Source organism: Trichoderma harzianum, assembly GCF_003025095.1.
Source record: "Trichoderma harzianum CBS 226.95 unplaced genomic scaffold M431scaffold_1, whole genome shotgun sequence".
Lineage (NCBI taxonomy): Eukaryota > Fungi > Ascomycota > Sordariomycetes > Hypocreales > Hypocreaceae > Trichoderma > Trichoderma harzianum.
This window is the reverse complement of record NW_020209249.1, coordinates 1244124-1267240: the sequence shown is the minus strand read 5'-3', so window position 1 is coordinate 1267240 and position 23117 is coordinate 1244124. Positions and strand designations below refer to the sequence as shown.

At 52.0% G+C, this 23117-nt stretch overlaps 10 protein-coding genes and 1 non-coding gene across 11 annotated transcripts in view; 5 read left to right on the top strand and 6 right to left on the bottom strand.

The window, feature by feature from the left end:
- The window catches only part of M431DRAFT_514810 (hypothetical protein), a 9337-nt gene extending 5572 nt beyond the window's left edge, over window positions 1-3765 (bottom strand). Inside the window, exons 1-2 of the mRNA XM_024920255.1 lie at window positions 3353-3765; window positions 432-3285 (exon numbers count right to left, since the gene is read on the bottom strand). Of these exons, the coding sequence (XP_024780026.1) occupies window positions 432-3285; window positions 3353-3399 (2901 nt within the window). The 5' untranslated portion in view covers window positions 3400-3765. The remainder of the gene's footprint in view (window positions 1-431; window positions 3286-3352) is intronic.
- A 682-nt stretch (window positions 3766-4447) lies between these two features.
- Window positions 4448-5958, top strand: M431DRAFT_177814 (hypothetical protein). The gene is made up of 3 exons (XM_024913093.1): window positions 4448-4886; window positions 4953-5655; window positions 5722-5958. The coding sequence occupies exons 1-3, from the start codon at window positions 4649-4651 to the stop codon at window positions 5744-5746; spliced, it is 966 nt and encodes a 321-aa protein (XP_024780025.1). The 5' UTR covers window positions 4448-4648; the 3' UTR covers window positions 5747-5958.
- A 631-nt stretch (window positions 5959-6589) lies between these two features.
- Window positions 6590-7870, top strand: M431DRAFT_72742 (hypothetical protein; the record flags this gene model as incomplete). Its single annotated transcript, XM_024922063.1, has 6 exons — window positions 6590-6647; window positions 6748-7013; window positions 7077-7104; window positions 7176-7309; window positions 7365-7611; window positions 7674-7870. The coding sequence occupies 6 exons, from the start codon at window positions 6590-6592 to the stop codon at window positions 7868-7870; spliced, it is 930 nt and encodes a 309-aa protein (XP_024780024.1).
- Window positions 7871-7945: 75 nt separating this feature from the next.
- Window positions 7946-9517, bottom strand: M431DRAFT_177824 (hypothetical protein). Its single transcript, XM_024913094.1, has 4 exons — window positions 9376-9517; window positions 8911-9281; window positions 8379-8787; window positions 7946-8321 (listed from the first exon to the last, which is right to left on the bottom strand). The coding sequence occupies exons 1-4, from the start codon at window positions 9430-9432 to the stop codon at window positions 8022-8024; spliced, it is 1137 nt and encodes a 378-aa protein (XP_024780023.1). The 5' UTR covers window positions 9433-9517; the 3' UTR covers window positions 7946-8021.
- A 343-nt stretch (window positions 9518-9860) lies between these two features.
- M431DRAFT_177861 (hypothetical protein) lies at window positions 9861-11158 on the top strand. The gene is made up of 3 exons (XM_024913095.1): window positions 9861-10219; window positions 10360-10572; window positions 10692-11158. Exons 1-3 carry the CDS (start codon window positions 10100-10102, stop codon window positions 11136-11138), a joined length of 780 nt encoding a protein of 259 aa, XP_024780022.1. The 5' UTR covers window positions 9861-10099; the 3' UTR covers window positions 11139-11158.
- A 538-nt stretch (window positions 11159-11696) lies between these two features.
- Window positions 11697-12334, bottom strand: M431DRAFT_73027 (hypothetical protein; the record flags this gene model as incomplete). Its single annotated transcript, XM_024922096.1, has 2 exons — window positions 11697-11937; window positions 12024-12334. 2 exons carry the CDS (start codon window positions 12332-12334, stop codon window positions 11697-11699), a joined length of 552 nt encoding a protein of 183 aa, XP_024780021.1.
- A 1485-nt stretch (window positions 12335-13819) lies between these two features.
- On the bottom strand, window positions 13820-15443 carry M431DRAFT_502464 (hypothetical protein). Its single transcript, XM_024918161.1, has 3 exons — window positions 14966-15443; window positions 14452-14889; window positions 13820-14398 (listed from the first exon to the last, which is right to left on the bottom strand). Exons 1-3 carry the CDS (start codon window positions 15420-15422, stop codon window positions 13908-13910), a joined length of 1386 nt encoding a protein of 461 aa, XP_024780020.1. The 5' UTR covers window positions 15423-15443; the 3' UTR covers window positions 13820-13907.
- A 729-nt stretch (window positions 15444-16172) lies between these two features.
- On the bottom strand, window positions 16173-17538 carry M431DRAFT_177706 (hypothetical protein). The gene is made up of 4 exons (XM_024913092.1): window positions 17317-17538; window positions 17039-17192; window positions 16323-16986; window positions 16173-16253 (listed from the first exon to the last, which is right to left on the bottom strand). Exons 1-4 carry the CDS (start codon window positions 17366-17368, stop codon window positions 16188-16190), a joined length of 936 nt encoding a protein of 311 aa, XP_024780019.1. The 5' UTR covers window positions 17369-17538; the 3' UTR covers window positions 16173-16187.
- A 761-nt stretch (window positions 17539-18299) lies between these two features.
- Window positions 18300-19534, top strand: M431DRAFT_419 (hypothetical protein; the record flags this gene model as incomplete). Its single annotated transcript, XM_024914999.1, has 4 exons — window positions 18300-18349; window positions 18439-18760; window positions 18871-19191; window positions 19283-19534. 4 exons carry the CDS (start codon window positions 18300-18302, stop codon window positions 19532-19534), a joined length of 945 nt encoding a protein of 314 aa, XP_024780018.1.
- Window positions 19535-19693: 159 nt separating this feature from the next.
- M431DRAFT_t20 lies at window positions 19694-19775 on the top strand. Its single transcript has one exon. It is a non-coding gene; the product is annotated as a tRNA-Gly (tRNA).
- A 506-nt stretch (window positions 19776-20281) lies between these two features.
- On the bottom strand, window positions 20282-22118 carry M431DRAFT_476843 (hypothetical protein; the record flags this gene model as incomplete). Its single annotated transcript, XM_024915508.1, has 3 exons — window positions 20282-20589; window positions 20640-21354; window positions 21477-22118. The coding sequence occupies 3 exons, from the start codon at window positions 22116-22118 to the stop codon at window positions 20282-20284; spliced, it is 1665 nt and encodes a 554-aa protein (XP_024780017.1).
- Window positions 22119-23117: the final 999 nt, after the last annotated feature.

Below are 23117 nucleotides of genomic sequence, written 5' to 3'. Positions count from 1 at the left end.
ATGAGTGTGCATGTCTGTGCATATATGGGATTGTATGGGTATGGAGAGTCTGCAAAGGGGAAGGGCAAGGGCAAGTGAAGGTGTATGCGGGAAAATGGGTATGTGAAGGGATCAAAGGCAAATAACAGAGCGTCGAAAATAAGGGCAAAAGAAGAATGTTGCCGTGTAATTCCTATCTCGTATGCCACCGTCACATCATGATGCCCCATTTTTTAGTCCCGTGTAAGAGGAAGGGCGGGTACAAAATATCCTCAATCTCAGAGCATCATTCATGATAGCCAATCGTATCAAGAAGAATAACCGCCACAGGTGAGAAGGAGGAGAAGAAGAGAAGAAGAAGAAAAAAGTATTATTCTGTCCAGGGAATGAAGAGGAAAGAGGGCCCACTCACTGCGAGTAGGGTCTGGAGAAAAAATCAATCAATGAAATACCTTGTCCCCGCTTCCGCGCAGTTTGCTTTTGCCCTTGCTCAACAGTCCCTTGCCCATCTTTCCAGCTGAATGCATGAACTCCTTGCTCTTTGTGCCAATCTGGTTGCCCGAATGCCCAAACGCACTGCCGGACATCTGAGATGGCATCGACAACCCACCCAATCTGGAGCGGCCACCACCGCTACCTCCACCTCCGCTTTGTGGCCCAGACGTGCTTGGCGAGCTGGCGTTGAGATACTGCTGGTAGTAAGGCTGTTGGCTCGAGGGCTGAGATCCCACCGGCAAGGAGGCGTTGTTGCTTGACCGAGGGGTCATCTGGCCTCCCGGGGCAGAAATGGAGGCCGAAAGCTCAGGATGCTCCGTAGTCAGATATAAAAGCCAGCTCTCCAAGCCGGAATCCCTTGCTGCCAAGGCCTCACGTGCTTCAGTGTATTTTGCTATCCTCTCCGTAGGCGTGGATAGAGCCATGATATCTCGGAAGTTCATGGCTTTGGCCTGTGCAAGTGGGTTCAGATTAGGGGCAGGGGTTTGTGGAGCGGGCACAGACGCTGCAGAAGTCGGTGAAGACACGGCCGGGTGAGAATCCGAAGCTGGAGGTGGAGATCCCGTCACCAGATTGACGGAGCCCTGGTCGGCAAACAACTTTTCGTCCGCAATGGACATGCGCGCCTGTTCACGGGCAGTGGTAGAAGGGTTGTCACTGATCACGGAAATAGACACTGGAGAGGGAGGCTCGGGGAGTGACGAATCATGCCCTGGGAGGCTGCCGGATGGATTGGATGTCTGAATCGCCAAGTCACCCAAGCCGGATCCCGCCGCCGTTGTTGGTGCCTGTGATAACTGGGATACAGGGCTATGGCTACGAGACTCGGTAGTACTGAAATTCGTCACGGATGGCTCAAATGGTTGACCGGATGGCCCAGTGAGATGGACCGCAGGAGCAGCAGAGTCATCAGTAGTTGGCTGAGCTTGTATGGGAGTCTGAGCCAGAGTGGTTGGAGTGCGCTGCTCCTCTTCAGCTTCCCAGGAAAATCTTCGTCTAAGAGACGGTTGTCGCTGTTGTTGATCTTGCTGTTGCTGCTCTTCCTGGGGTTGTTGCTGGGGTTGTTGAGGAGAGAACATCGGATCAAACGTTATCGTAGCTGGTGGTGATGGAGAAGTAGTGTCGACGGGCGATTTCAAACCAGACTGCGTTGAAGGAGCGAGAAGCGGCTCTGTAGCGGCCGGTGTGCTCTGAAGGTTCTCAGTCGACGGCACCGGCACATTTTCATGGCCAGGACCCGAGTCTTCTGCTGTATCTGCCCAGTAACTATCATAGTCCATAAGAGTGTAACTGCTCTCCCTGACGCCGCTCCGGTCTTCTGGAGGATGCAGCTGAGGACCATCACTGAGCTTAACATCGGAAGGAGTTGCACCCGAGGGGCTAAGAGTTCGCATAATCTCGTCACTAAGTACGTCGTTTTCCTTCAACGGACTGTCCTTCATGGGAGACGAGGTGTCGGTGCCATAAGTCTGCACCCTTTGGAACGACTGAGGAGCCTCAAATTCCGGCAGTGGCTCTCCTCTGTAGGGCTGAAGAGGCTCTGTGGGAGTGATTTTGGTGCCTTGAGGGTCAAAGGGGGCTGCGGCGAGCGGCTGGGGGCTAGGAGTTCGCAACGGTGGAACAATTGGAATGTTTCTGCCGGGAAACAGGTTGTTAGGCTGGGAGAGAGGCGCACCCCCTGGAGCTTCTGAGTGATCTTCGTCCTCGGCCGGTACTACGGGAGGCTGCCAGCGAGATTCCGTCGTGGTAGCTGCCGGAATAGTAGCCGGCTCGCCTCTATCCGCTTGATCTTCACTGATAGGAGTTTGCTTCGAAAGGTTGTTGTTGCTCGATGAGGAGGCGAAGAGGTCGGTCCCAAACGCGGACATGCGAGCAAGATCTGGCAACTTGGGACTGACAGACAATCGTCCACGGTCAATGCCAGCTTGAGACTCAAAGTCGGGACGGATTCCCTGATTTTCTAGGTGATCGCCGTGAGAAGAATCGTCGTCTCTTTCCCAAGTATCTCGTCTATCCTCGCTAGACAATGGCTTTGGAGCAGACACAGTGAATTGGTCAGCTCCTGAGCTGGGAGGAATAGCAGGTGCCCCGGCTAATGTCTCACGGTCCACATCATCCTGGAGACGACTGTAATTGTCAGGCGAGTAGATGATGGGGGGAGGTTGTTCCGCGGGCGGCAGTGCTGGTGCCGGTGCGGAAACTTGGGGCGATACAGAGCGATCAACGACAACTGGAGGCGTAGATGTGGGTTTCATAGCCTGATCAAAGCTGGGAGAGCGTGACACATCATAGCCGCCGGGAGCTTGTTGTTGTTGGATCTGTGAAGGCAGTTGAGCAATGCCGGCTAGCGACAGGTTGCCGTCGCCTTCACGTCCTTGGAAAGCAGTCACGGGCTGGGGTGATACAACATGGCCGCTGGCAAACGACTCCGAGGCACTACGAGTCGAGACATCTGATACGACAGGCGAAGTAACTCCAATGCGCGGAGGCTGGTTAGCCGGTGGCACAGCGGGAGATTGCTGTTGCTGCTGAGCTTGTGTTCGCAGAGACGGCAGCGCACTCAAGCTCGAGGCCGGGCTGGGAGTGTTGTGGCGAGAGTGTAGCAGGTCGGTGCCAGAGAATGTGCGCAGCGAGGGGTTGATCGGCGGAGGCGGAGGAGGCTCATGATCCGACTCTTCGTCGTACTCGTCAGCTCCCCAGTCGTCGCCGTCATAGCTCTGGACCTTAGCCTCGACCCATTTCCTCGTCTTCTTCCGGCTCACGTTGACCTGATAGGCCGTCGATTGTTGACTTTGCTGACTTTGGGGGGTTCTGAAAATCAAAGTTCTGTCAGTGAACAATGCCGAGCAAGCGTGATGCGAGAAGGGGGCGGCCATACAGAGACGTCTGAGCACGTTTCACTGGGTGACTGTACGAGTCCTCCATTGCGTCTTTGTCACTATGCGAAACCTTCTATTGTCTATCGCAAAGCATGCTTCCACAAAGAAAGCACAGGAGGCTGAGCGATGCTTTCGCCCTTTCCAGGCGGAATGCCGGCACGAAACGAACACCGTGAACAGGCAAACAATGGGACAAGGGAGACGGTCGTTGCTTTGATTTTTGCGATTGCGAAAATTATTACTTGAAGCGGAGAAGTCGTCGGCAACGGCCGAGAAACAGCCCGAAGAGAAGACGCCGGCAATACAAATGATTGTTACAACGAAGACGGACAGGCGCTGCGATCAGAGATCGTCACAGTTGGTGAGGAGGAGGAGAGGAAGGAAGAAGCGCGGATCGTCGTGGCACTTTGAGGCCTATGCTCCTGCTTAGTACAAGGAGAGCAGGTGATAGCAGAGGTACTGCTGCCAAGTACACTGAAATGTTTCTTGCAATAGCAAGAGGCTGGCGCGTCACAGCGCTGTGGCTGGTGAGAGTACACGCTTAAACGAGTGGCATGAACGCGTATCCGGTACTCTATGAAACAAGGGCGGCTGCAGTTTCATGCAAGTAGAGGCTACAAGTGTTCCAGCATCGAGATCCCCCTCGTAAGTCGCTGTGGCTATGCTCTTCCCCCCCAGCTTCCCGCGGCCCACCCACAAGGCCAATACGAATTGAACATTGCCAAAGTATTTCTCCATACTGCCGGGCCCGGGGAGCTACTTTGAGCCGCCGTCCACTGATATTGCACGTGTGGCGCCTCGCAATCCGAAGCAACGCAACGTGGATTCATCAAATCTCCCTGGCGCAACTAGCAGCCGACCGAAACCATCCAACTCTCTCAACCATCATTTGACGGCTTCGCTCCTTATACCTTTTTCGAGTTACGTCTTACTTTGCGCAGAGCCTGTTTTAATTAATTCATCCTTGCCGCCATCAGCTGCTTGGATCGCCCATTTCCGACCCGAACCGAACACCTGGTCCCGAGTCCAAGCTGTCCAGAGTCAAGGTCCGGTTTTAATATTCTACCTACGGTGGACGACTAATCAGCAAGAACTGCAATCTTGCCGAGATTGCTGCATCATCTTTACCCCGGCCAGCCACCTGATCTCGATCCTAAGGCTTACCCTTACCCAAGGGGCCTCGAACGCACACGCGGAAACAGCCCTACCAATCTCGCCCCCCTCAGTTACATTCGCCAGACGCGCTGGTCGCTGTCCGGATCCAATAATCCCCAGAAACCGTCTACGAGGGCAAGATGGCTGTCGCATCTATCCAGGACCGAACCGCCGAGTTCAAGTCGGTCCTCGCCCAGGCCCAGCGTCGCCAGAGTGCGAACAAGGTGGGCTCGCAGAGGAGATCGCTGCTCAACGACGCGCAAAAGTCTGCGGCAAATGGAGATGCCCGGGCGAGAAGATCAGACTTTGCCAGAAAGGCGGCGGAGATTGGAAGAGGCATCTCGGCCACCATGGGCAAGCTGGAGAAGTTGGCGCAACGTGAGTGGCCACACGTTGGAACGAGTGGAAGCACGACATTGAATTTCAAACTGACATGATACGCAGTCGCAAAGCGCCGTACCCTCTTTGATGACCGGCCGGTGGAAATCAACGAGCTTACATTCGTCATCAAGCAAGACTTGTCATCCCTGAACCAACAGATCGGTGCCCTACAGACAATGTCGAAGCAGCAGCACCCCAAGGCCGACCAGGAGGGCGAGCACAACAAAAACGTGGTGTACTTGCTTCAGGGCAAGTTGACTGATGTCTCTGTGAATTTCAAGGACGTGTTGGAAGCCCGGACAAAGAACATCCAGGCGTCGAGGTCACGCACCGAGAACTTTATATCCTCGGTATCTCAGCATGCACAGCCATCACTACAGCAGTCTGCCTCACCCCTGTACGGAACTCCAAACCGAGCATCGCCCGCGCCTGGCAACGACACTCTCTCCTTAAACCCAGGTCCCATGGGCGACCAGCAGATGTTGATGATGGAGGAGGCCACCACTACCAACTCGTATATTCAGCAGAGAGGAGAGGCCATCGAGGCCATTGAGAGAACAATCAACGAGCTGGGAGGAATCTTCAGCCAGCTGGCGACCATGGTTTCCGAGCAGAGCGAAATGATTGAGAGAATCGACGCCAACACGGAAGATGTTGTGGACAATGTGGAAGGGGCGCAGCGCGAACTAATGAAATACTGGTCGCGGGTATCGAGCAACCGATGGCTAATCGCCAAGATGTTTGGAGTTTTGATGATTTTCTTCTTGTAAGTGATGATTCTTCATACGGCGTTTCGATGCGTTTCAAGAAACTAACTGGGACGTGCTTTTAGACTATGGGTTTTGGTCTCAGGGTAAGAGATGCAATTGGATTATAGACGACGCAGTTGCAGCTGTACGGATACCACAGGACGGTTATGTTATTTTTCCCCCGTCTTTTTTTCCTTTTTTCTTCAAAATGTATCATGTGTCTCGATGTATAAGGATCTTCCATGTTTTCCCTGCTTGTCCCGTTTTGTCCTTATTTTTCTTTTCTTAACTCTTCAACGCATCGCAGACTCTGTTGTAGAATTACATAAGAGGCACGGAGCAGCGGCATCAAGGAGGTGTTTGATAATCAACGCGGCGTTGTTGGCATCGGGAACTGCCTTGTCTTTTATGCAAGCTTCAAGCTTCTCCACCTTGGCTGCGTTACCGACTCGAAACTATCTTGTAATAATAAGCACCCCCCTACCTTTCATGTGATAATACCGCATACATACATGTGCATACAAGCGTGCTTTAAGAGCGTGCATGACGTTGGCGTTGATGGGCTCTGCGATCGATCCGTTCCAAACAAGGCGACGGAGAAATGCACCGGTTTTCCGCTTGCCGCCCCTCGGCCGAAGGCAACCCGAAGCTGGTTGAAGACGGACTGATTTCTCCTTGGCTGGATTCTGGGCTGTGGCGCCCCCACGCAGCCAAGCCGGTCTTTGATTGTACCATTTCGACGCTTGGTCGCGGTGCCTTGGCGGATGCCCGCCGAAGACGACCTATTTGGGAAGCGAGATCGGGGTTTTGCTCGCGAAGTTGGGGACAGGGTCTTGATTCATAAATGGAGGGAGCACGTTTGCCCATCATGCGCAGACGCGGGATTCGGTTCTTTGAACAATCATACTCAACCAAGCTTTGAATTTCCTGAAAAGAAGAAGAACTGTCAAAATGGTTACCACTACGTTTAAACTTAACAATGGCCTGGAGATGCCAGCTGTTGGTCTTGGTATGTCTCACCCACCCTCTGAGAGGGGCCAGAGTCAAATGGCGGGGGAGGGGCAGTTTTCGATGGTGAGCAAGGCTAATTGAGATTGCGATTTTTGCAGGAACATGGCAGTCCAAGGCTGGTGAGGTTCAGGCGGCCGTTTCTTATGCGCTCCAAAACGGATACAAGCTCGTCGACGGCGCTTACTGCTATGCCAACGAGGACGAGGTTGGCGAGGGCCTCAAGGAGGCTTTCGCGGCGGGCGTGAAGCGCGAGGATGTGTTTGTTGTGACAAAGGTGTGGGCAACGTACAACACTCGAGTTGAGGAGGGTCTGGACAAGAGCTTGAAGAGCCTGGGGCTGGATTACGTCGACTTGCTGCTGGTGGTGAGTACAAGCATATATGCATGATGGGTATTGTGGACGCTGACGGATATGGATCGCGAATAGCACTGGCCCGTTCTTCTGAACCCCAATGGTAAGAGCACGCACTTTGTCTCGCTCCCAAAAAGACAAACATGTTCTGATTTTATTTCGTATCGCACATAGGCAACCACGACAAGTTCCCTACCCTGCCCAACGGCAAGCGAGATGTCATCTTCGACTATAACCACGTCGATGGCTGGAAGCAAATGGAGGCTGTTCTCAAGACTGGCAAGACCAAGGCCATCGGTGTCAGCAACGTAGGCGTTCTCTCGCCTAATTATATCACAAGTGCCTATCTAATAGACGGAACAGTACAGCAAGAAATACCTCGAGCAGCTCATCCCACACGCCACCGTTGTCCCCGCTGTCAACCAGATTGAGAACCACCCCAGCCTTCCCCAACAAGAGATTGTTGACTTCTGCAGGGAGCATGGAATTCATGTCATGGCCTACAGCCCTCTGGGAAGCACAGGCAGCCCTCTGATGAGCGCCGAGCCAGTCATCAAGATTGCTGAGAAGAAGGGAGTTTCTCCGGGAACCGTCCTGCTGAGCTACCACGGTATGTCCCCTTTCAAATTCTTTACTTTATTTTAACATGCAAGTACTTATTCTCCTCTGTAGTGAGCCGTGGCAGCACAGTGCTGGCAAAGTCGGTTACGCCCACTCGCATCAAGACCAACCTGGAGATTGTCGCCTTGGACGATGAGGATCTGAAGCTGCTGAATGCCTACTCGGACGATTTGGCCAGCAAAGGCGAGCTCAAGCGCTACGTCTATCCCCCGTTCGGAATCGACTTTGGCTTCCCTGACAAGTCATAGAGTAAATAAAATTGGAGGAGTGGAAGAATGGTTACAATTGAGTTAAACTAGCATATATACAGCCCGTGTTATATCTTTACATTTATTCGCCTTTTTGAAATCTCTCGCCCGCCATAAAACTCGTAACATCGTTGATACTCTAACCTGCTAACTATGACATGTCTACCACAACCTTGATCACCAGCTTGCCCTCCCCATCCTTGATCTTGCCCGCCATTTCAAACGCATCCTTAACGTGGTCAAGGCCTTTGAAACGATGCGTGACCAGTGTCTGAAGATCGGGCAAACCCGCTGGTTTGTTCGACAGCATCTCAATGGCCGCGGGATACGTGTTGGCGTATCTGAAGACACCGACGAGATCAACCTCTCGAAGGGCGGCCGCAGACATGGGCAGAGTGAGGATGGGAGTACCCATGCCGATAATCATGACTTTTCCACCAGGTTTCGTAGCCTACTACATGTTAAAAATCAAAGTAAAAACAGCGCCCGATCAATCAAGCAGACTTACGTAGATTGCGCTCTGCAAGCAGGTTTCCACACCCGTGCACTCATACACGGCGCCAACCTCACCAACCTCCTTGTTATTCACCTTGACGGCCTTGGCCTGCTCCGCGACTTGCTGCGCATATGCCAGCTTCTCGTCAATCGTCTGCGGCCTCGCCATGGGGACGACGAAGCCCGCGTCCGCAAAGCCGTTGTTGACGGCGAAGTCGACGCGGTCCTTTTGGATGTCGGCGATGACGACGGCGGTGGCGCCATTGGCTTTGCTCACGGCTGCGGAGAGGAGGCCCACGGCTCCGGCGCCGAAGACGAGGACTGTGGATTCGGAAGTGAGGTTTGCGCGGCGGTGGGCGTGCATGGCGACGGAGAGAGGCTCGATGAGGGCTCCCAGATCAAGGGGGATGGTTTCGGGCAGTCTGTGCGTGTGTTCACGTCTCTTGTCAGCTCATCTTGTCGCATCCCATGCATATGCGCATTCACGCCCAGGATAGGCATTCATAAATATAGATACAGTAAAGGAAGAAGCTGTAGAAACATACTTGTGGACCCATCGCGCAGGGTGGTTGATTCTCTCCTGCAGCGTTCCCTGCATGTGAGGAAACGCCTTGGCCGAGCTTCTAAACTTCATGCCTCTGCAGATGTTGTATCTCCCGCTGTCGCAGTACTCGCAGCTCTCGCACGGCAGGCCAACCTCGAGCGCGACGCGATCGCCCGGCTTGAGGTTCGACACACCTGATCCCACGGCGACGACGGTGCCGCTGGATTCATGGCCCAGCGTCAGCGGCTCGCGCACGAGGATGTCGCCATTGCGGAAGTGGCCAAAGTAGTGCAGGTCGGAGCCGCAGAGGCCGGTGGATTGGACGGCGATTTGGACCTCGTCTGTTGAGGGAGCTTGGAGACTGCGCTCTTCCTGAAATTCGAAGGGGTCAGCTTTTGCATTGGGCTGGCGAGGTTTCCTCTCGCCTTTGATCTGGGGGTAGAGTGTTCTGCATTTAGTGACATACGAGGCGCAGGTCCTTCTCGCCGTGTAAGACGGAAGCTTTGACTGTTTCGACAGACATGGTGGATGTTCAAACAATCTTGGAGAGGCGATGCTTGGGCTCTGATCTAGAGCTGAAGAACAGAAGCGGTATCGATACAGATAGTTGTAGGACGTAGAATCAAGGAGCTTCCATTGTGATTGATGGAATAAACCACAGCCCCCATTTAAACCCTCTACCCAGCTAGCTACATCATCCCAGCACCTCATCTAAAACTACACGAAAACCCATTAGATGCCCAATACCCAATGACATAACAAAAATCACACCAGGCCTCCGAAATCGAAGGCAGTAAGCAAACAATTCTCCGTTCCCAGTAACACGATCCGGCCATTTCCCCAACCCGGTGACAGACTAAACCCCACACCTTAAGCCGGTCCCCAATCGAAACAAGCAAATCGAAGCCGAAATGCTAAAAGGAAGAGAAACGTGGAGAGTGGCTTGGCTACCAGAGTGGTTCCGTACCGGCAACAGTTGCCGGAATAGGTGCGTCGGTTATTGAAGAATCGCGGGGCAGCTTCGAAGTTGCCCCTCCATTTCTCAGCGTCATACGGTTTACCCTGTAATTTGTCAGTTGGGGGTCGGTTATTGCTTTTGTCTTTCGGCATCTGGTTTTCCTCATTTCAGACTACTGATTTCTCTTGTTTACCTTGCTGTACTATTTTTCCGTCGAGTTTCAATTTCAAAAATGGCTTCTATATTCTCTCTCGAGGGCTCGACTGCTCTTATCACTGGTGCCACCAGAGGCATTGGTCAGGCTGTTGCTCTTGGGCTCGCCGAGGCCGGCGCAGACATTATCTTGATCCAGGTAAGGAATATGGGCTGATTACAGTAAATCAATGGCTCAATTGATTTGCGAAGAGAGAAAGAGACGGCCATGGGGATAGGGGAAAGCAGAGAAAGAGGGGTAGAAAGATGGGAAATCTTAAGCTAACAGAGCTGACATAGAGAGACACCACGTCGACGGCGACAAAAGAGGCCATCGAAAAGACTGGCCGCAAGGCATGGGTATTCACAGCTGATCTTGCCGTGCAAGAGCAAGTCGCAAACATCGCCAAGGACGTCACCGCCGCTGGCCACAAGGTTGACATTCTGGTTAACTGCGCCGGCATCCAGAGGAGACACGCTTGCGAGGAGTTTCCCGACAACGACTGGAACGATGTACGTGCTGCGGTCTACCACGGATTGCCCTGTTGAGCAATTGCTAGGATTGTATACCTAGAGTATACAAAGCGAAAAAGAAGAAGACGTTATGCTTACACCACCTTTGAATATTACAGGTTCTGCAAGTCAACCTAAATTCCGTCTTCACCCTCTGCCGCGACTTTGGCCGCGAGATGCTCTCCCTCCCCGTCTCCGCCGCGACCGGACGCCGCGGCAGCATCATCAACTTCGCCTCGCTGCTGACCTTCCAAGGCGGCTTCACCGTGCCCGCCTATGCGGCGTCCAAGGGAGCCGTGGGCCAGGTCACAAAGTCGTTTGCCAACGAGTGGACGGCCAAGGGTATTACGGTTAACGCCATTGCGCCGGGATACATCGAGACGGAGATGAACACGGCGCTTCTAAACAACCCAGAGAGACTGGCGAGCATCAGCGCCAGAATCCCGGCGGGTAGATGGGGGTCACCCGAGGACTTTAAGGGGACGGTGGTGTATCTCGCGAGCAAGGCGAGTGCGTATGTGAGTGGTCATGTCTTGGTGGTGGATGGTGGATGGATGGGACGGTAGAGGATCTTGTACAGAGTATATTTAGATGATATTTGGGATTTATGATAGAGCATTGGTTTCCTTTTCAATAGTGGACGTACATCGTGTGGAAATGTCCAGCTCTCTAATGTGGCAGGCTGCTCCTAAAGCACATGTAATTGATGTGGAATGCAACATATGATCTCTGCTCTGTTGCCCAGGCAAAGTGACGACAGCCAGTGGGCACATGCCAGCGGAAGTATGACTAGTATTACATAGAATCACACCAAAAGTAGACATAAAGCTCTGCTGTTTTGATAAAAAAAAAATATTCTATTAACTGTCCAGCTATTTCATCCCACCATCTCTTGTCATGCTGGTTGACGTCTAATAATCATCTGGACCCTTCTAGATTTTGCCTGCGCCGTAGAAAAAAGAACAAAACCATCAGCAGCTATGCATCAAAAAAAGCCGCAAAGACTTTTTAACTCAGATATGACGCGTCGTAATTATTTGAAAAAAAAAATGACTCTTTTTTTCGTGTGTGTTTCTCGTGTGTTTGTGTGTTCATAGAGGGGAGGAAGAGGAAGAGGAAAGGATTTAGTGTTTACTTTTGCCTCCTTCGTAGTAGTGGGCCATTTGCAGACCTGCTCGTCGGAATCCGCACTTGACGTAGAAGCCCTCGTTGGCGTCGCTGCAGTCGAGGATGCTCTTGTAGCAGCCAATCTTTTCGGCGACGAAATCGAGGGCCTGGATGAGTCGGAGGCCGAGCTTCTTGCCCTGCTGGTCCTTGGAGACGGCAATGTCCTCGATGTGGCCGACCTTGCCTAGGCTGTGGATGCTGGAGAGGAGAATGAAGGGTTAGTTACCGTGTAATTGAGGCCGAGGAGATCAGGGGTATTGGTGTTGAGGACAATGGCAACTTACAACTTGTGCTCGACTATCAAGGCGCCAGTGGCCACGACAGAGTTCTTCTCGCGGTTGGTGTCTTCAATAACGATAATGTAGTAATCCTCGCGAGCCACCATGTTGTCGTACTGCTTCTGGAATTTCTCCTCGCTGATGTCGCCGACCGTGGTCAGCACTCGGAGGCAATCGAGGAAGCCCGAGTTGAAGTCGGTGCGGCGAAGGGCTCGCAATTGGTAGCCCTGGGGCAATGAGGCAGAGACATCTGGAGAGATGAGGGACTCGGAGAAGAGGCCATCCTGAGGGGTGGTGACAGTAATGGGGGGAATCATGGCGGGAGACATGTTTGAATATGAAGGGTCGATCGAGGCTTCGGAGAAGAGGAGAAAAAGGAGAGTTGCTTTAGAGGCGAAGCTTCGTCGATCGGCGAGAGTAGAGTTGGTGTAGCTTTGTGCTAGCGTCGGACAAGGAGAGGCGGGCGGCTTGGATTGAATTCAATCAATCAATCAATCAATCAAATCGGAGGCGTCGTGGCGTCGTGTACTCGTAGATAAGCGGGAGCTGGAGCAAAGACGCGAGAAACGAATGAAGGGCGGAAGAAGCGACGGAATGGTACGACGGAGAGACGCAGGGAGAAGAAGTTGGAGATACGGAGTAGAGAGAGTCGAGTTGGACGACGACGATGCGCTTGGAATTCAGACAATGTTAAATAAACCGCAGGCCAAAAGCGAAAAGCCAAAAGCAGTCCGCTAGAAACTCCGTGCAGGGCGAGGCTGACACTGACGCCGCATTCGGGGGGTGTGCGAATAAATCAAAATGACATACTCGTACTGAGGATATCCTGCTGGCCCTGTGGCTGATGCATTCGATTGTATGAGGATCTTATGCACCCTTTTTTTGGGAGGTGGGGACGTTCAGGGTATGACCACATGGTGCTTGGGTTAGCAGTGAGAAGTGGACGGTACATGTGCCTTCCAGGGGGCGTTGGTGCCCCTGAGCCGAGCTGAGAGCACTGTGCGACGGGGAGCTTGGGGGACTCGACAACGCTGCGGTAGTGGGTTCTAGTGCAGGTTGGCCCCTGAAGAAGTACCTGCTGTGCTGATAAGGGGGTGCACCTCTCTTTTCCAGATGTTTGGATGCCCTCTTGTATTCAATGTTGTCTTTTCCTCTTTGAAAACCCCCACGTAGGTATGCACCAGCTGCCATAATACAAGTCTCATCATCATCACCATAAGAATCAATCTTATAGGATCCAAAAGGTCATCCGTGCTACGGAGCATAATCGTGTATGGACACAGTGGGATTTCTCTCGCGCTGCTGCGCCTCCGCCTCAGCAGCAAGGTCCCGCAGCCACTAGAAGCGGGCGATTGGGGCATGCTTCAGGGCATTGGCTGGGGCCGGGCCAGAGCTACACAAGATGGGTGGCGCCTCGTGTTTATTCTTGGAAACGCTGCCAAATGAATCTTGCATGGCGCGGGTCTTGGATTGTTTCGGGGCGTGCGAAGTGGTGCTCGTACCTGGCAATGCTTTTGCTAGTGCAGAGATACATCCATGGATACAAATTCCCGGGAGGCGTGCCGGAGAGGGAGCCGGCCGAGATATCGGGGTTGCTGCAGGTCTTGACGACCAACACACATCTATTCTAGAAGAGGCAATAAATTCGATATTCGCATCTCATGTGTGTTGATAGTGTGAGGATGGATTGATTAAATGGAGGCAGTAATAACGGCAAGTAATGCCTCACGTGACGCATACATTGGGTCGGTCTTATGTCCTGACTGCTGTCACGTCACATGCAGAGAAATTCAAAATGACAAGCTTCGTCTATGGCACAAACTCAATTTCTATAGTCGTAGACTTATCTACCTGTGGTATTTGCATTTTATCTTTCTAATTCACTCAGCCCTACCAATCAAATGGGCTCAAGGTATCGTTATAGTAATCGTCTCCCTCATCCTTCCACTCGTCGTCATCGTCTTCTCTCACGCTCTTCTCCCTAGTTTCTTCCCTCTGCGCCATCTCCTCTTCCTCAAAGAGCACTTTGACTTCTGGGAATTGAACCATCAGGCCTCGGTATGCCTTTATTCTCTGATCCGGCATACCGCCATTGCGGCCCTTCATCACGGCGGCAGCGAGGCCGCCTGCCATCAGCGGCAACACAAATGGTGCTGCCAATCCTCCAGTCGCTGCCGCGATCAGAAAAGGATCTATGTTTGGAGCGCCTCGTCGTGGGCCTTCAACTTGCTCCGCTCTAAGCTTGCAAAGTGCTCGATAAAGCTGGACACATCTCGCGCCTGCAGTTGGACCCAGCACCAAGAGGGCGAGGATGACAGCAAAGTCAACATCGTCCCAGTGCATCTTTGCGTACTTCCAGTCCTGGTTTAGGAGCCGATGGCCTTTCAAATACATTAGAATCGTCGTTCGTCCCTATGTTCAAAGGCACACTTACACTTGTGAGACTTTTTCAACGCGTCGCATTGCCCGTCTCCGAGCCCAATCACCTCAATGGCGCTGATTCGTCCAACCTCGGCCTTGTCCATCGCATTGCGAGGGTATCCACGTCCCTGGACTGAAATGTTCCAGTACGTGCCGGTTGTTAATTTGTTCCTCAGTGTTAGACCTCTGTCATCCCAAATCGCCTTCTCGATCAGGCAGAACGACAAACGAGAATCGATGTCCCAAGCGCTGAGCACTGAAGGAAGATCGGTCGCATCCTTGCTTTCCCGCGGAATGAACCTATCTGGAGCATCTCGCATCATGAAAGGAGATGCAAAAGGAGGAGGAGCCCTGGGGCTACGGGGAGTCTTGATCAAGATGCCGTAGAATTGGGTGAATTCTGGAGCTGGTTTCTCAGCGCAGGCAGATGATGAACTCTGGCTTGCTGATACTGGCAAGAGAAAAGGAAATGGTTAACGACCGGGTTCTGTATCTGGTGGATGGGCGGATGAATGGTTTTCACAAACATTGAGATATGAGCAAATGAAGGGCTTGGTGAATCCATTCTCCTATGACAGGCCCGATTACTTCCCAGAGCCGCACTGCCTCGCTCTTGATCCAAGACGCTGTGTCGACAAGGTGCATGAGCACATAATCCGGGAATGTTGTGGCCTGGTTCTGCGGGTGTCGGGCTCCCCTGCGAGAAGGCCCTCTGGCGTTACTGCTGGTGTTGTTATCATCTGCTCCGATGATTCTTTTGAACCAAGCCGGGACTCCATCCCATGCATCTAACGCCCCATGCTTCAGATCAAACACCAGCGAAGTCAGCCAGGCCAACACAGGGACCAGGCAAAGGTTTCGAAAAATAATGTACCGCTCCGGCCACAGTATAAAGATGAGCGTCACAACCGATACAGTGGTGACGGCCTGACGCTTTGCGGCTGCCCTATTCTCAGCGAGTGCGTTCGCATTGGATACCGGCATGTTTCCAGAATGACGGGCCGCCTAGTGAGGTTGTCAGCATATGTACAAAATGGCGGATCAGCGATCATGCATGAGTCGGTGTCTCACAATATTTTGCAGCACCAAACTTGTTGCCCTGGTGTATGAACCAAGGACAAAGGAGGAGGAAAAGAATGTCGAGAGATTGAAATTTAAACAGAATAAAAAAGAGTGTCTGCAGCTCCTCGGCGACGTCTATGAAATGTAGACGAAGCTGCGTCGAGTCACCTTTGGGTCGCGGGGTTTGCCCACACCGTCAGTTCCCAAGAGGCGATTCTACAGGTTGATGCCTTTTCTTCTCAAGTCGCCAAACGCCGCAGGTCTGGCATCAGTTGGGCTGCGCTTTGCAGCAAATATTCAATCAATCAGTCAAACTCCTCAGCCGAATTCTGGGGATGGTCGTTTGCACAGGCGAATGAATTGCTGTCGCTTCTCTATCTTATGCCCTCTATTATACTCCCTACATGCAGCCGGTCAAGCATCTCATACCTGAGCGGTGGGCCGCATGCACTCCATGCTTGTAAGCCGGTTCCAAAATCAACCAACCAGAGCTGCCAGGTTTCCGCCTCACCCTGCATCAACACGTGTAACGAAGCTGTAGGTGAACGGAGCTGGCTCAAACGCCTCCACTCCGTCTGTTGCCAGCGGATGGTTTTGCTACAGGGGATGTATGGAGAACAAGGTACAGGTATGACTCTAAACTCTGGCGACGCATGACCCCAGCCCACAAACCACCCATTCACCAACTTACAACAGATCCATCAGTCTATTCGCGATGTCGTTCACATTTGTGCCAAAATATTCAGGAATAGTCTAGAACGCGACTTAATCAGCAACTGGTCAAATTTGGACCCTTTACATCACATGGTACGGGGAGCTTACCTGGAGAATCAGCGTGCCATCCTCGATGACGCACTCGTTGTAGGTAGAGTGCTTCAGTTCGCCCTTATCGACAATGCGGAATACAACCGTCGCCTTGTCAACGCCCTCATTGAACGCTTCGTACAGCATGTCATCCTCGCCGAATTTCTGGTACTCGAGGTAGTTTATCAGGCCCTCATAGTACATTTTGAGATACATGCCCAGGTTTCGCTCCCAAACATCCGGAGCGTCTTTGGCGGCGCTGAGCTTGTCAAAGACCTGCTCGAACTGCGGCACTACTGCGATGTCCTTCTTGAGAATCTTGCTGAGCTTTGACTTGATTGATTCTACCTCGGTGTCCCAATCACTTCGAATGGCTGCGCGGGCAACAAAGCTCATCGGTCGATGGCCAGTCACGGCTGCGCTAGGAGCCTCGTTGAGAGCGCCCTCCAGATTCTCGAGAGAGCAAGCATAGTCGGTATTGGTGCCTAAATATCCTTCGCGAAAGAGAATGACCAGCTGCCCAGCAGGAGAGATTTTGCAGCCGCAGTAGGAAAACTTTTTGTCCTCGTCCAGGTCCATTGAGATGGTTCGCGCCGAGGCAATCGTGTTAAGCTCAGTTTTACCTTCTTCTCCATGCTTGCCGATGTAGCGATCCAGCTGATACAAAACGCCGTCAACGTATCTAACCAAATTAGCTCACTTTCTGAAAAGAAAAAGAGGCGATGCCAACATACGAGGCAATCATTGAGCCAGGCGATTCTTTCGCATAGCCATCCTGGGCATATGCGTAGACTTGGCGGAGATTGATATCGATCGTCCACGGCGCGCCAAGCAGCCCAGAGAGCCTCTGTTCATACTCATCTTTCTTGTTCTCCCATTCATCGCGAACTAAACGTGGGCGGTCAAATTTTTTATCAACCACATAAAACAAAATGAATAAAAAAAAAGAATAGTGAACCCAGAACCCAATTTAGGTTTCGAGGGCTGTGATGCTGAGGGGAGAGCTACTGACTGTTTTTGCGAACTGTAAGCGAGAACTTTTCGACGGGAGGGAGACGGCTCATATTGTCTACTTTGAGAGGAATATTCAAACAACAAAGAATTAATTTCTTTTCTTGTAAAGACAGCGGCTACAAAAAAGATTGGAATGTTGAACAAAGAAGATATTCTTCTTCAACAGGGTCTTTATACTGCGGCGAGATACCCAAAGAACGCCCCCTTTCACCTCGTCAATTCCGCCTGCCTGTCCGCCTGCCGCCGGCCATTAGTCTTTCGACAGCGTAAAATTCAGGCTAAACATTCAGCTAAAGGAACGCCTCTTGGCCTGAGCGCAATAAAGCCCCAGGCCAAGGCAAATAGAGACGAGCCCAGCGCGTCATTAGCGCCCTACGGCTGAAAGACGGAGATGGTCTTGTCTGGGCGGGACATGGATGTGGTTGATGTTGATGTGGGAAACAGGACTGTGGTGAATAAGGGCTCAACTCCAGATGAGCATATCATCAGAACATTCATCCTGTCCTCTAACCTTCCTCTTCTACTCTTTTTCTCTACATCGCCATGAGGTCCAAGTCATGGGGATGGCCGTGCGAAGCCTACGGAATGATGTCAACAGCATGCCAGATACTTGACCACGTTTCGCCAGTCTGTCTGATTGATAAGCTGAAAGACATGTTGAGCCATAGCCAGGATTGAGACAAAGAAAAGGTAAGAAGACGCCAACAAGGCCAACAAAGAAATTGAAGATGCCAATCAAATCAACATACCGTGTATGACTGGTCAACGGATCGACGCACCATCTGAATCTTGATCAAAGGCATAGTATACAAAGGCGTCCATGTGATAAATACCTGACTGACCCTTTGTCCTAGGCACAGGTACTGGTGTGTATAAAATAAGGCATGGATCAGGAGCACGTCGATGAGATTTCCCCAAGGCTGTTGGAAGATATTTGAGCTGTTTGTAAGGCTTTCGGAGCCTTCTTATGGTCACACTGCGATGGCCAACCATGTCCAAGTAGCTAGCATCCATGTGGATGAAACAACAAAGTGAGTCAAAGCATCCAGAGACATGCGGCTCTTCAAATATTGTCAGCATTTCTCAACACGTCCCTCAAGCTAACAACCATATGCCAAAGCTTCCCAATATTTGACTTTTCCAGACTTCACGTTACCAATCATTACTGGCTTGAGCACCCCCGCGTCAGAAGACTCATGGGAGATGTCGAAGGTGTCACTAATCGCCCCATGCTATGCTCGCGTGACTGGGAGATATACTATCCCCAGCTTGACAAGCTATACGGTGATGCGCAGCATACGATTCATGCCGTTACAGAGGCTATTGTCGCTTGGTGCGAAGCCATTATAGGTCTCGTAACAGACGAATCAAACTGGAAATGGAAGAATGAATTGTTTCGCAATGTGGATAGGAGAAACGAAAGAATCCGACTCAAGATCAAGGTGAGTCGCTCTGCTTTGCAAGAACAAGACAGGAAAAAAGAACAGATAAAAGAGGCGGGAGACGAAATGGCTCAGTGCAAACTGTCCAACTAACCCAGACGGCTGCACAGATATATCAAGCAGAGTCGCCTTCTGTCGTATGGTCGGAGGAAGACCTAGGTTTCGTCCTGTTTATCCCGGAAGCCAATGTAATGGACTTGTCCGGCCTGGTTCGTCATTTCAAGGACCAACTGCTCTCCGCTTTTGACAGCGACGAACTCTACCACATTCCTAAAGCGCAATACATCAATGGCCCAAGCGAGCTTCTCCTCAGACCTCCATACTATCTCACCATTCAAGCTAGCCCGACCTACATCACCGTCCAAAGCAGTCACTCTCCTAGCCTCAAATTTCTCGCCGAATACCTCCGCGAGCATGAATCCAAGGAGGAAGTAAGCCTCTTCCCTTCTCCATTCCGAATTCCTCCTATTCAGCTCCCCACACTCTACAAACTCGTCCGCTGACACGTCCCTTTTGTAATAGGCCCCCGTCATCGACATCAAGCTTCACCAAAACCTATTCACCCCCAAAGAAAGCGCCATCTACGACAACCTCACCCTCAACGCCGATCCTCTGCCTGGTGGCCCTGTCAACCGCATCTCTCCCTTGATGCTGGTCCGTCTGGTCGAGAATGAGCTGGGATATGAAATGGACAACCGTAACCAAAACAGCAGGTACTTTTGCCGGAGAGAACCTTTGGAAGAGCCCCCGGAAGAACCTCCGAAAGCAGTCTAAATTTTTTTTTCTATTCACGTACGAGGAGGTAGATATTGAGGATGTACTGTTACTGTCGGTAAACTATCGGGCTGTGTTTCAATACGATAATCTGATTTTCCTTGCTGATTGTGAAACATTCATCATTGTCAAACTGCGACGTCCGTGCATGAATCACAAGCGTAATTGGTTTAGTGGTAAAATTCTCCGTTGCCATCCGAGCAACGTCGGGGAGCCCTGGGTTCGATTCCCAGATTACGCATCAGATTTTCTTTTTGCTCTTCTTTTCTATGCAGAATCATGATAATTCATTCTTGTCAGTATTTTTTTTGCCCTTTAACTTAATCACTCTTGCCTGCAAGTATGCTATTTGTGTCTTGTCTCAATTGTTTAAATCCTCTTGAATTTCTACCTTCTATGTAGAATGTAACGCAAATCTGCTCTACTTCGTGTGAAGCCTGCTAAAAGCAAATAGAGACGATATCAAGCTCCAAAATGGGCGATGGAAATAATCCTCCTATGCACGCAGTCTTTTTGACTCGCAGCTGTAGCAATCGCAAATGTCCGCCCTCAAAGGCTTTTGTTGCCGGAATGAATAAAACGCCAAGTGCCGACCCCTTTCCATTTCGCACGTCAAGTAATAGTAGCAAGCAAGATTAGAAATTACCGTGGCGGATGGGTATGGGCGTCGGAATGCATCGATATTGGTACCAAAAAAGAAATTCGACCGAGGCTGACTCAATGCAGAGCAGCGTTCAGAGGGGTACTCTAAACAGTGGTCTCTTTGGCAAGGGGCTCCTCGCCTTTGTTGAGAAGTTGGGTGTTGCGAGGCTCAACATTCTCCTTGGCGGCATCATCCTTACCACCCTCGGCAGGTTGAACATCCTTCACATCCTTGACATCTTTGACATCTTGATTGAGGTCTTTGACATCGTTGGCCGCTTTGACCTCTTTGCCAGCGGCATCGGTGGAAGGTGGCGCAGTTCCATCTGCCTCCATCATGGCAGCCAGGCGCGCAGCTCGGCCTTCCTTCTTGCGCGGAACAGGGGCTAAACGACGGGAATCTGTTAGCAAAGCTGTTGCAGGTGTGATGATGTAGCAATCAACAAAGGGGGGAAACACTTACCTCTGCCGTTCTCCTGGACGTAGAAGCGACGAAGAAGCGCCACGGCCTCGTCACGGCCCCAGCCACCCTCAATCTCAAATCCAGGTTCAATGTTGCCGCCATCGCCACCTCCAGGAGGGAACGAAGTGCCAAGGCTGCCGCCTCCATCAGGATACTGGATAGGCTTGGGCTGAGGATGAGCGCTGACCGTCTGGCCGTCCTTGGAAACGGGGACGGAATTGGCGTGGATGCTGAAGACTCCACCGGTGCCTCCAAACTTGTCGTTGACGGCGCCAAAGTAGACCTTCTTGATGCCAACCTGGCGAAGGAGTGAGGCACACATGACGCAAGGCTCGACAGTGACATAGAGGGTGCTCTCGTGGAGAATGCAGCCATCCACGCGCTCCTCAGGGTAGTCCTTTTGACCGTAGGGATACAGGTGGCCCTTGCGGCCATCTTCGTTGCCTTCGTCGGGAGATCGCCACTCCACGGAAGAGATGTCAGACTGTCCGTCTCCCTTGACGACCTTCTTGGGTGGAACGTTGGGCTTGAGAGAGGTGGTCTTGGGTTGACCTGGCTTGGCAACCGACATCAGGGCAGCGATGGCCATGAACTCTGCGTGACGAGTTCCATTGCGAGTGACGTTTGTCGCGTTCATGCCACGAGCAATGACCTTGCCGTCGTGGACAATGACGCAGCCGACGGGAGTCTCGTTGGTGACGAGGGCAAGTTTGGCCTAAAACCAAGCAAACGGTCACTGGTCAGTAAACGTTGCCAAGACGACGAGGCTGCGACGGAGACGAGAGATGGGAGATGGGGAAAGAAGAGGAAAGAAGAGGAAAAGAAAGGACAACTCACCATGTCCAAGGCCTCGCCGATGAACTTGAGGTGCACAGCGCGTTCAGCGAGCACCGCTGGGTCGGTCAAGGCGGCGATGGTGGCATCGTCGTCTCCTGGAGTCGAGAGCGGCTTGGTCACAGCGACGACGGGCTCGTCAATGCGCGCCACGTTGAGCTTGCTTATCTGCTCAGTCAAGGCGTCGACTTTGGCATCAGAGAGCTGCTGTGGCTGCTCGGTCTCCTTGGCCTTGGCGTCAGGGAGCTGCTGTGGCTCCTCGATCTCCTGGGCGTTGGCTGGGGCTGCAACGGCCTGCTGCATGCCGCTGACGGTGGGCACAAACATGTTGAGGCTCATGGTGGACGAGTCGTTGTAAAAGTCCTGGTCGTACTCACTGTCGTCAATGTAGGGCTCCGAGTCTTCGTCCTCTGGTTCCTCTGGTTCCTCTGGTTCCTCTGGCTGCGGTTCTTTGTTGTCCTCGTCGTCGTCAGTTTCGGAGACGAGCGAAGTGTCAGCAGGAGTGTTGGGAGGGGCCGGAGGAACAGCTTGTCCGTCGTCCTCTTCGTCAGAGCTGTCGCCAAGTGGCCAGCCGCGACGGAACCACCTGCGCATTGCCCGTCTGGCAGTTGCCAGGCCCAGTAACCGGATACCAAGAGCGGCCATAGTGGGTTTCAGGTAGTGCTAGTGAATTATGCCTAGCAGCCTCTTCTTGGGGTCCCTTGAGGGTAAATTTTGCCTGGATGCAGATTTAAAAGTTGTTATTTTCTCTGAATGAGAGAAAATAGGTGAGAATGGGTAGAAGAATCGGTGTGGTTGGTTTGCCTTAAGGGGGGCTCGACTCCTGCTCCTTCCTCACAGCCCGTGCCCCTCACGGCGTACCTGCTTTGCCTGTTGGGTCAAGGAAAGAGCTGCTGTCGCCTATTTGGCTGACGACAAGATGACGGCAGGAGTATGCCGTAAATTGTAGAGAGAAAGAGGGCACAAACGCAGATATTGCATCTATCTTCCTCGGTTGTATTTAGGAGGGCAGAAGAGCCTATTGAGTAGAAGAGGCTTGCTCTGCAGTCCTATCGTACAGGAAAGAAAGGCCTTCTAGGAGTGTCAGATAGTGCTTCTTCCTCGAAAATAGAAAAGTCATCGCCAGGAAGAAGAAGAATAGAAATCTTTTCGTACCTTGTTGCACCTTCGAAGCAGTCAAGAGTATGCCCGGTCTTCAAGTCCTCCGCGGTTTAGCCTTGCAGAAGGAAGCGTAAAGAGTAAGAAAGTGAGAGAGAAGGCCTCTTCTGGCGGGCCTCGGAACGCAGTAAAATGCCCCTGCAAATTCGAAATGCGAGGGCGGTAGTTGGTGTAGAAAATAGAAAAGTTCAAGGAAGAAGATGGTTCATCAGAAAAGAAAGTCGCGGGCGGCTTTGTTCCTGACTTCCCACCTTGCTTCGCGGTGAGATGCAAAGTTTGGCCAAGGCCTTTATATAGCGTTTGAAATTCTGTCACACCTTTTTCACTGACAAGCGCCTGTAGCAACCGAATGGGATGACTAAGCATGCTATCTCACCGACCACTCCACCACCACCCAAAAAATAGCACCCCTTCGCAGCACAAATCGTATGCAGCAGTGAATCACACATATTGGCAGCCTCATTATCCCAAGTTTCCAGCAGCGCA